The 12,228-nt window shown below is 38.7% G+C and overlaps 1 protein-coding gene across 4 annotated transcripts in view; it reads left to right on the forward strand.

Moving 5' to 3' along the window:
* The window catches only part of mus312 (mutagen-sensitive 312), a 171,181-nt gene that overhangs the window by 67,998 nt on the left and 90,955 nt on the right, over positions 1–12,228 (forward strand). For 3 of the 4 annotated variants that reach the window (XM_067153887.2, XM_067153886.2, XM_067153888.2), the window contains one exon: positions 2,087–2,245. The exons of the other annotated variant lie outside the window; for it this stretch is intronic. In XM_067153887.2, coding sequence (XP_067009988.2) covers positions 2,087–2,245 — 159 coding nt within the window. The remainder of the gene's footprint in view (positions 1–2,086; positions 2,246–12,228) is intronic. 4 annotated transcript variants of the gene reach the window in all.

Here is a 12,228-nt window from a genome sequence, read left to right on the forward strand (position 1 = left end):
GCAAATGCTTCCCATTCCCATTAGCTTCCATATCTTCCCCACATTTACCAATCACCCTTTCGTATGCTTCAGTTCTATTCGCAACTCTCGCATTGAAATCGCCCATTAGCACTATTCTATCCTTGCTGTTGACCCTGACCACGATGTCACTCAATGCTTCATAAAACTTGTCAACTTCATCCTCATCTGCACTCTCACATGGTGAATACACCGAGACAATTCTAGTCCTAATTCCTCCAACTGACAACTATGTTGCGTGCATTGGTATTCCTGAAAAAGAGCCCTACCCCAGATTCTGCCCTTCCCTTTCTAACACCCGTCAAGTACACTTTATAATCTCCTATCTCTTCCTCGTTATCTCCCTTACCCGAATATCACTTACGCCTAGCACATCCAGATGCATCCTCTTTGCAGACTCAGCCAGTTCTACTTTCTTTCTTCCATAAGTCCCATTAATATTGATAGCTACCCATTGAATTCCATTTCATTCGCCAAGTTGTATCCAAGGAGTCCCTCGCCTGTCAAATGGGAGTGGGACTCCGTTACTCCCATAGCTCCGAGTCTTGCTTAAAATTTTCTGAGCTCGGTAAATTCATGAAGCAGGATGCTACCCTACTTGCACATAGTCCAAGTGAGGATCTCTCCTCTAATGGTTTATGGACCACCGGTGAATTGTATAGTCGTAGCCGCCGGAGCACAAGGAGGGCCAGGACTCAGAATATGTCCGAGATTCCCACTCCCATTCCATAGCAACTGGTATCCCGACTCTCAGGACCACTTACTAGGCCACTCAGCCGTTGCCCATGGTTCGTGATCTAGGACGTGACCACAGTAACCCACACCATGAACCATCTTAAATTTTATTACTTCAGTTAATTTTTCATCACTAACAGAATGTTAAAAAATTGTTGATGGTTTAGGATTATTCCCAACGTTACCGTGAATCCCACTATTAGTGGTAAAATCGAATCTGTTGCGCGGCCCTCCACACGTGACGCAATCAGTCTGAATGTCTTAAATTTCTTCACATTTGTGCCTGTCATCGTGGAGTTCATCACTCGATTCGGAAGAATAATTGTCACTGTCGTCTTTACAGTCGCTCAATATCACTGCTAAATTACTTTACACTCGAGGAGGTGGGGTATTCCAGGTGGAAGCCATATTAATTCGACTGTTGACCACATGGAAAACGTATGCACAGCCACGTGAATTCTACATGGAATATGATATTCCATGGAAATAAAATGTAGTACTTTGTTGCAAAATAAGGCCAATAGATGTCTGAAGTATCTATAAACTTCTAACACTTATAAGCAGTTGACGCAATCTCTAATAAACACATGAACTTAGATGACGCTCATAAACGGTTCACACAACTTGTGAATAATTACTTTGAGGCTTATAAATGATTGACGCTGGGTAGAGGTTAAGGTGGCTTGTCGTGAGCACTTGAGTGAATGCTGCTAACTTGTACAGTGGTTAAATGTAAGATTGAGGGGGCGCACTTTCCTACAAATAATAGCAGTATCTGTCTATCTGTCTGTCATGTTTGGCTGTTACAAAGTAGAACTGGGAATATGCAAATTCCCGGGCTTCAAATCTGAGTCACCGGTTTATTGTTTTGTCTATTAAGATGAACTTGAGACCCCAGAATGCCTTCCAAGCAGATGTTATTCTTCTCTTTACCTCCTTTTCTGAATTCTGTTGGAATTTGACCAATTGCATCCATTATACCCTTTCAGAGACATACTGTGTTGTGTACTCGTAATGGGATTTCCTGTGCATTGGTCATTAGTCTGGTTTATGTGTTGTTCATTGTCAGGCCTTATATATTTGCTCTAGAATTTCAATTCTTTAATCATTTCCTGCAGTTCATGAGCTGATCTAGCAAACAATTAATTGTATTACTGGGTGCAGTTGATTGAAGTTCCTTTGTGACTGGAAGATTTGAAGTTATGCTGTGATATTGTGCTTAATAGATGTTAATTGTGAATTGGTATTTTTAGTAAAATTTGTTGTGTGTAAAGAAAAGAAATGAAGTAACTAAGCTTTCCCTATTTAAGTAGACTGTTTTTATTTTGACCAGGAACACAACCTGTGGATTAAAGCTAGTGCATCTCCATCAAGATTTGAGAAGTCTGCTTATTATGTTGGAAGTTTGTCTCATTTCATCTCACCATCCAAAGTGGAAGCAGGTAGTAAGCTGAAACATTTATCTCAAGTACCATGTCGGCTTAAAACTCCAGTAAGTGACGTTCCTGGGATAATTGTAGTTCATAAGTTCAGTAAGAATGTAAAATTGCACCATTATTAAGGTTTAGTCAAGCTGAATAACTGAGATGGTAGAGTGCTGGCCTTCTAAGCCCAAGGGGTGGGTTCGATCATGGCTGAGTCCACTAGTATTTGAAGGTGTTTGAATAAGCCAGCCTCATGATGGTAGATTTACTAGCATATACAAGAATTCCTAAGGGACAGAATTGTGACACATCAGCCTCTTTAAAAAGTAGTTAGTGTGATGTAAATCCAGCGGTAACATTATTATTATTATCATTATCATCATCATCATCATCATTATTATTATTATTATTATTATTATTATTATTATTATTATTATTATTATTATTATTATTATTATTATTATTATTATTATTATTTTCAAATTGACCACTGAGGATCACGCTACAATATCATTTTTCTTTGTCTGAAGTTTCCTCTTTCTCCAGTACTCAAGAGATGCCAACTATTACGATTCAGTCATAATAATTATGAGTTACTCATCATAATTATGCCTTTACAAATGACCACAAATTACGATTTTTTTTGTTGATTTTTGGATGTAAGTGTATGAGTGTTCAAAAAGATACACAAGGAATGCCATTTCAGCTTGAATATTCAGAATATTCTTTTCAGATTTCTCGGTAATATTTTATACCTTGCCCTTTCCTGTCCCTCGTTTAAGAATATTTCGAGTTTTCACGCGCCGAACACAGTTTGTGCTTCCAGTATCGGAAAAACGGCCACCTGTGAAGTAGTATATCTTCCTGAGTTGTCTTTGTTCGTCACATGATCAGACTTCCATGCAAGTATTTGAGTGTTTTTGTCTTTGTTTTGGCGGCTAAGTGGTGGCGGTGATGACAAACTCTGTTTCATTGTGAATACTGTGTGCGTGACTTGAAGTATTTATTGCTATTTATGTATATTGCTCTTCTAGGATATATGATAATCGCGTGTTACGAAATGTGAACAGTTTGAAATAAACATTGAAGTGATTTCTTGTGTAGAAAATTACATGTAGTGACATTACTGTGACTGGTGACACTAGTAAGAAACCAAAAATAGTTCAAAAATTTAGGGAGGGTTAATCGAAAGAATGGCCCTGTTTACTCCGTTCCTCAAAATCTCCTTCGCACGTGTTATGTAGTGTGTGTAGCCGCAATTTTTCAGTCATGCATGGTGGGCAAGACTACTGTCGCAAACATCTGGCTAGCAAAATTCATATGGATACAGTTAAGCTGAGGGACACAAACAAGAATTTAACCATTTTTGCTAAATCCTCGGAAGATGAAAGCTCAGTAACAAACGCGGCGTTGTTGTTTACGACTTTTCTTGTTGAACACAACTTGCCTTTAGCCTGCAGTGACCATGCGGGACGTTTGTTCAAGAAAATGTTTCCCGATTCAAAAATAGCTTCGAAGTACGGTTGTGTGAGAACAAAAACGGGAGCGCTAGGTAAAACTTTGGCTTCTACAGTTGAGGGAAAGGTAACAGAGTTAATGAAGTCCCAGCCCTTTGCCCTGGCAACAGATGGCAGTAACGATATGAATAACAAAAAGCTCTACCCATTAGTTGGGACGCTTTTTGATGGGGAATCTACGCAAATTTCAACAATAATTCTTACAATTAGGGAATCCAATGACAGCACAGGCAAAAGAATATTCAATATTTTGGATGATTAACTAAAAAGAGGGGGATTCCGTGCGATAACTGCGTAGGATTTGCATGTGATAATGCAAGTACTATGAATGGTGTTTCCAAAGGTGTGAGCTCCTTTATTTGTGAAGAAAATCCTAATATTCGTGTGCAAGGCTGTACTTGTCATCTTGTGCACTTAGCTGTTCTAAAGGGGTGTAGTGCTCTTGCAAATGTTAATATTTAACAGTTTTTAATTGATGTTTTACTATTTGCTGAAGAGTTCAAAGAGGCAAAATGCATTAAAGGTATGTCAAGAAGTCTTTGATGAAAAGCCTCACAAATGTTTGAAATATGTTTCTACCAGGTGGTTATCTCTTCTACAGTGTGTATCAAGGGTCTTAGAACAGTGGAACCCTTCAAAAATGGTCTTCTGTGAATCAGATTCTGACAAGGTCTACTCAAAATTTGTGAAAATTAAGGAACAATTTGAAAATCCATGTACTAAGCTGTACCTTTTGTTTCTTAGCTCTGTTCTTCCACTTTTCAACTCCTTAAATCTATTCCTCCAACAAGAGACACCACTTATTCATAAACTTCATTCAACTTTTCAGTGACCTTATTGTTCGCTTTGTGGGAGCATCCTATGTTCCAGAGTCCGATACTAATTTGCTTGATGTGAAATTTAGTTTTGCTAAGTTACAGAAAAGTTAAGTGAGTTGGTCATTGGGGTAAACACAAGGGCTTACATAAGGGCAGTTTCTGTAGATGAAACTACATTGAAAAACTTTTATTCCGATGTGAGACTGTTCTGTACGAAAACATGCAAGTACATTGTTAGCAAATGGCCAATTAGGGATACGTTTGTCGAGCATGCTGAAGTTGCTGATGTTTTCCAGAGGAAATCCAAGAGTTTTTTATCACTAGAATTTATGATTAACCGGTTTTCTAAAATTCTATCATTAGAAGAAATTGATTCTTTGGAAACCAAGTTTAGTCATTTCCAGTTTGATGGATTCCTTTTTGACAAGGATGAAAGGGCCGACAGGCTTTGGTTCGAAATATCAAAAATCACTGATGTTTCATATGCCCTTGCTGGCGTGATGTAGTGTTTATAGTGCACTATGTTTTCTGATATGGGCTAGAGCAATTTGTTACATTCATTGACCTATCTCAGTCTCATCCTTGGGTTTGACAGTATGAAAGTGACCGAGGTATGAGCGATGTTAGTAATACCATTCCTTATACAGCCTGTCCCTGTTATGATTGGTGTGAAAATATCGCTCATGGGGTCATTTGGTGCATGCATTTCAGTGGGCTTGGCAGACTGATATGCAATTGCAAGTTCTGGCTCGGTGAGGAAAACAACGGAAAACTATCTCGCTGCTCATTTCCCTGGTATGTTTCTTCAGTGATGCGTGGGCTATCTATGATAGCTTTTGATGGAGGTGTGGAGGCTCAAACCAGCCTTCGGGCTGAATACCCAACATACAACATACTGATGCTTCAGGTATAAGGAAGTATCCTTCACTGAGTGAGCTAATGATGGCTATTCTTCTAGTATCCCATAGTAATGCTCCAGTGGAAAGAGTTTTTAGTTTGGTGAGGAAGAACAAGACTGAATTCCGTGCTAATATGAATATCGAACTGTTAAGTGTCCTGTTAGTGCAGAGGATGCACATGATATCAAAAGAAAAAGCATGTCACAAGTGTACCTTTATGAAACAGGAACTGCTAGCTGCTAAGGGAGCAACTACAGTACTCGACAAAAGATATGATCCTTCAACTTCCACTCAGATATGTACTGCAGATCACCTGTTGCTTTAGCTGGTAAGAATCATACACTGTTTATATGCCAGTCTTTGGTTGAATTGCCTTTCTTGAAAGTTGGCATCTCTGAGTACTCCTTCATATGGGCGTTATGCTGTTTTTTTCTGTTCTTCCGTCCAGGCTCTTCCTGTTTCTGCAGTTCTTGCGACTTTAAACACTTCCAAATTTTGAATCATGGTCTGAAATGTTTTCCTGTGTTAACATCTGAACTTCCTGGATGTTGGACTTCTCTAGATCTTTACGAACTTCTTTAATCCATGCCATCACTGTCTTTTTGTTCCGCAGGTAGTCTGGTTTTGTCCATTCTGTACAAATGTCTGAGAAATGATAATCTTCTCTTTTTCATGTTCTCTGAAAAGTTCTCCACATTTTTGTGGACTTCATTGTTGTTCCGAAGTTTCCAGCCGGTTTCAGTCTCGATTGGGCCCAGGATTTTCTGTGTTATTCTTTTTTCTATGATCTGCTTCTCCAATTTGAAATTCATTGAGAGGCATTTGCTGGCGTACAGACATTCTGTTTTTACTGCAATGTTGTAATGCCTTTGGCATTCCATGAGGTTCACTTCTTGTTGTAGATGTTTTTGGTCAGTCTATAAGCTCTCTCCATTTTTGAGATACGATTGTCTACAGCAGCTTTTTCTAGTCCGTTCTTTTGTATGATTTCACCAAGGTATTTGAACTGTTCAACCCTCTAAATCCATCCAATCTCTGTTTCAAGGAATTGTAGTCCATGTTTGTCGGTTATCATGAACTTGGTCTTCTCTTTTCAGATCCTAAGTCCTGTCCTGCTAGCGATCTATATCATCTGATGGCCAGGCAGGCATCAATTTTTGGTAATGAGACAAAGTCTCCAGTGCATTGGCACTGCTGATGGCTCCAAGCAGCCTACACAGTGGCCCCCACGGTATGCACTAGCCATGCACCTTGGTGGGTGTGCGATTTACCAACTAATGAACCCAACTTAGCACACTGGAGCGTAACGCTGGCAACCAGGAATGAGTTTGCTGGAAAATTTGTAATGTCCAATAACGGACCATTTATATTGGTCTTTTCTAGGAGGTTGATCTATATGGCCGCTTCCTCTAGGTTTTCTGAAAGTATCACAAAATCATCAGCGAAAGCCAAGCAGTTGACTTTGATACCTCCCGATTTTCTTCCTAAGCAGATCGGGTTTATCCCTTGATTTACAAGTTCGGAATTCCAAATTCTCACAATCTTCTCCAGGACACAGTTGAATAATAGTGGTGATGATCCATCACCCTGTCGCACACCTGTCTTAATTGCAAATGACTGAGATAGTTCTCCCATGAATTTCACTTTAGAAGTTGTGCCTGTTAAGGTTTCTCTGAAAATGTATGCAGTTTAGTTTTGACCCCAAATTCTCTGATGATCTTATCTAGGTTCTCTTAGTCCATGAAGTCAAAGGCTTTTTTTTGAAGTCAATGAAAGAAACCACTATATTTTTGCCATTCAGCACTCTGTGGATTTGCTCAGCTCAGGAGTGGCCTTTCCGGAACCTATCCTGGTATTCGCCAAGTTGTTTTTTTAGAATTCATTCAGTTCTGTTCCGAAGTATCTTGGAGAGGATTTTGTAAGTGACTGGGTGTAGTGACGCTCCTCTGTAGTTGTTAACATTTTGTTTGTTCCCTTTCTTATGGAGTGGGTTGGATCAACGCTGTTTTCCATTCGTCTGGTAGCTTTTCTGTCTCCCATATTCCGGGTACATAGGAGGAGCCAGAAATTCTAGTTTGTTTGTTGGAGGTGGGCAGTTGAGGAGTTTCTCAAAGTATCTGGCTAATATATTGCCATTTTCTTGATTGTTCAGTCCAATTTTGCCTCGTTTGTTTTTGAATCTTATACTTAGAAGTTGGTATCCTTTGAGCTCTTCCTTAAAGGTTTGGAAGAAATCTCTGGTGTTATTCGTATTTAATTGTCCTGGAGGTTTTGTAACTTTGCATACTCAGATGATCAGTTGGTCCTGCGGAATATCGCTGATGTTTCTTTCCTTTGTTTTCTGAATTTTTCAAAGTGTTCTGTATTCCTTGAACATTTCCATTTTTACCACAAGTCAGATCTCTTTTCGAGTGCTCTCTCACATTCTTCATTCCACCATATTGTAAGTTTCCTGTTTGCTAGGCTGAGTGTTTTCTTAGCGGCTTCATTGATCTCTTGACAGAGATCTTGCCAGGTCTTTGTTCTAGAAGAGCAGATTTCTTCTCTGAAGTTATTTATAAAATCTTCTTTGATGTTCATTCGGTTGGTGTTGTATTTTTTATTTTGGGCAGATCTTCCCTTTTTCTTCGTGGAAGAAAACTTATTTTAACTTTGAAGAGATAGTGATCAGAGTTGAATTTACCATTTCTAATCACTTTAACATTCATCACCTCCCTAATATTTGTCCTGGTTATTGCTCCATGGTCTAATTGGAATTCTCCTAGGTTAGGATTTGGAGATACACATGTCTTTGCCGACTTTCCCTTGAATACTCTGTAACCGTGTGTATCCATGTTGTGGTCATCTAGGAATCTAGTTTCTTGTACAGCCAAAATCTGGATTTGTTGGTCGTCCAGGAGCTTTTCCAATTCTTTCTGTCTACCAACTCTGAGTGAGTTGACGTTTATGGTTCCAATGAAGTATTTCTCCGTGAATTTCAATTTGGAAGGCATTTTAACTCAATCTTGTACGCAGATGATGGGACTCCCCAGAATCCTAGTTCCCGATGCGTTGCGTACTGCAATGGTTGATTTCTCTTTGAAATTTCCACCTGGGATAGTGCTCTCATTTAGCGACATTTTCATTCTGCATATGAAATTGTGTTATGTAAGGGTAGGAAATAAATTCCAAAATAAGATCAGATTGTTAGCCCGAAATGATTGTTTCTTGTAGTTTATTCCACTAGGTTCCTCCGCTCTCTCTGCCGTTGAGAATTGAAATTCCTCATCCACCTTTGAGACTGTTGACCGTGTTTCAAGCTTCTCCTTTCTCAACCGGGCTTGGGACTGGCTATGGCAGAATATTTATTATTATTATTATTATTATTATTATTATTATTATTATTATTATTATTATTATTATTATTATTATTAACAAGAACAACAAGAACAACCACCTTAGGGTGGCATTAAAGGCATGCTCTGTTAACCTGGAAAGATGTGGAATTGATTCCTCATCAAGAAGGAGGAATATTTAAAATAACACTGACTTTTAAAAAGACACACAGCACAGAGGTTTACATAGCCTACACAAGAAATTATTACAAGACTCATTCTGGGGGCATAGGCAGCCAGGCAGATAGTGGCAGCCTCTACCATCCCCACTTCCATTGTCCTTCATGCATTTCCTTGCTTTATTTTGCTTTGAAAGATAACGCATTCTATGCAAGGCAACATAGGCCTACATTGCTTTAAAAATACACCGCAGTACACCATCTCTCTTTTAGGCTTGAGATATGTTTTAATGCCAGCAATTGATATCTTTTAGTTAAAATAATCATGTCAACAAATTCTGGTGCCATAACATTATTGCTTTCAAATTTTATTTCATTGATACTTTCCTTCATGTTTGTGTATGTATCTTTGGTGTATCATTACATCAAAAGCAGTTTGGTGAGGAATTCTAGGCAACAGAGTTCTTATACATAGAAATGATGATGATGGACTATCACTCGCTGACGAGTATGATTGTCATTTTTAAAACTAAGTTTTTGTGGGTTCTTAGATGGCTGTAGAGGCTGATCTTGGAGCCGCAGATTCTACCACATTGATGACATGTATTTGGTCTGGTGGGGGCTGCTTGTGTAGCATTTATCCCATTGTCTCCTAGCATTGCGCTTGTCAGTTTCTATTTTCAACATTGTTGCTCAAAGCGCTGAGTTCCTTCCAACACATTATGGTGCCATACTAGGCGATCAAGTGCAGTAGCTTCCCAGCTGTAGATTTTAATGGGACATTTCTTCATGTAGATCTTTAGTGTATCTTTGTACCGCTTCTGTGATCCTCCGTGTTGTCTTTAGTGGGGATTACAGAATTAATTTTGGCAGACAGAATTCAGGCATACGAACAATGGAGTTGGTGCTTGATGATTATGGCTTCAATACTAGTGGCGTTTGCTTCTCTGGAACTTTAATGTTAGTGCACCGATCTTGCCATTTCACTCTCAGGATCCTTCCCAGGCAGTGCTGGTGATATTTTGCCAGGCATCATATGTGCCTTCGGTAGGTATTCTGTGTTTCACGCCCATATGTAAGAGATGGTATAACAATAGCTTGGTACACATAAAGCTTGGTCTGAGCTTGAAATATTGTTCTAATGAAGAGAAGTTCATGATGTGGGTTTCTTTTCTTTTCTAAATGCACTTTCAAATGATTGGGCCATGTTAGTATATATAGTACTGTAGAGTGCGTGCTTGTCACATGTTGTGGGCTAATTGAAGTGAATATATGTAATTTTCATGGCTGTATTGTACTTGAAATACACTTTCAACTTATCAGGCCGTGTTGAGACATATGTTAAATGCCAAGTACAAAGCACTCGTTTAATTTATTATAATTTTTTAAAATTAAGCCTCCAAGTTTAGCGGTTGGCTTTTTAAAATACTGGCTCATTATTTTGTAGATACCTCTGAGGTTATCACCCCCACCCTATGCACTCTTTTCATTCAAATGCTATGTTGGTGCCTTATTTCAGATCACAGAATACTTATTCCAGATATTAAAGAGTACACTTATTGGTTATCAAGGAATTTCTACTGTCTCAACCAAAAATGACCCAAAGACTCTAATGCACATCAGCAGCATCAAAAGTTATTGTAATGAAGAGGGCCATTTTAGTAATGATTCTATCATCGTCGGCAGTTACTTATTTCCGAGTTTACAGATTTCCTGGCTAATAGCTCAATTCAGTTCACAGCAGTTTGTGTTTAAACTTGTGGTGACCGTACAGTAGGGTGGGCCGAAAAAACTCGAATTCTTATTTCCAAGTCGTAATACCGCGGAAAAGTTGCAAATTGGGAAGAATAAAACGGGGTAAAAAAAGAAACAAAATAGGTTCATTTCTTCCGGTCACGCACGTGCTCTAAAGTTTGCCGAAATTTGGAAAAATGTATAATCTTACGATAATTTTCTAACTTGCTTAACTTGTCAATATTTAAATGTAATAGCTCTAGTCGACTCTTACTCGAACCAATAATGATTTAGAAAAAAGAATGGTTCAAATCGATTAAGGTCTTCCGCTCGCGCAACAGCCGTAAAAAATCTAACAAATTCTCGCGCTCGTCGTAACTCGCTCGGGTCAAAGACTCTGACGTTACTGCCCACCTACCACTCTTGCCACCACGCCGTGCCATTGTTGTGTCAGTCTGCACTTATCCCTCGTGTTTGATGTGTGTTTCATTCGCTCTTCCAGTTACTATTGTGGCTTTTGCATCTACTGTATTTTGATGTTTGTTTTGTGTTATGACATTTTTGTGAAACTTCGTGACTTAACGGTGGTATATTATGGCTGTACCTCAGAAACTCATCATAAGACAAGTATTTGATTGCCCTATATTTGCTGCACCTAAAGACTTTTCATCAAACAAGCTAAAGTGAAGGTTGTTATCCTTCTAGTAAAGGTAGCGATAGCGACCAAGATATTGGTCTTCATCATCAGTTTCAACCATGTTTACATTTGAATATGAGCACAAGGGTTTCAGATGAGATTCAGATTCATCATACAGAGTTAAATGGCTGTCACACGATCTCCTTTTCAATGATTTAATACGTTTGTTTCAGACACGTCCAACCCTCCAATTTTTCCTATTCCGTGTGCTCGTAATAAGTAAACAAATATTAGCTCAATAGCAGGTATTTTGTTTGATTTTGCACACAGTTGATAGTTATATCGCTTTCAAATAAATCAGGGGTTCTATTACAAATGCAATTAATAACAGTGGGGCATTTGCAAACCGCTACGTTAAAAAGCAATGAGCATTTTTGCTTAAACTTGTCAATTTTCTACTTAAACGAATCTTTATTCTTATCCCGAGTATATGATTTTTGAATGCCGTAATATTTATCATGCAACACTTTTATAAGTTGCAGAATTATCTTATCTGTAACTGTTGGGATGGATGCTTTCTGATACAAACCACTTATTTTGTTAGCGACTGTACAGGCAACGTGTGAAAACTGACGCTCTTATTATTAACTTTAAGCGCCAAGTGGTATCTCTCCTGTGAACAACACCGAAACACGTCCTCACTAGTAGGAAGCTTGTTTGATGAAAAGTCTTTAGGTGCAGCAAACATAGGGCAATTAATACCTGTCTTGTGATGAGTTTCTGAGGTACAACCATAATATACGACCATTAAGTCACAAAGTTACACAAAAATGTAATAACACAAAACGAACATCGAAATGCAGTAGATGCAAATGCCACAATAGTAATTGGAAGAGCAAATGAAACACACATCAAACACGAGGGATAAGTGCAGACTGACGCAACAATGGCAC

The sequence above is a fragment of the Anabrus simplex genome, chromosome 9 (assembly GCF_040414725.1).
Source record: "Anabrus simplex isolate iqAnaSimp1 chromosome 9, ASM4041472v1, whole genome shotgun sequence".
In the NCBI taxonomy this organism is placed as follows: Eukaryota; Metazoa; Arthropoda; class Insecta; order Orthoptera; family Tettigoniidae; genus Anabrus; species Anabrus simplex.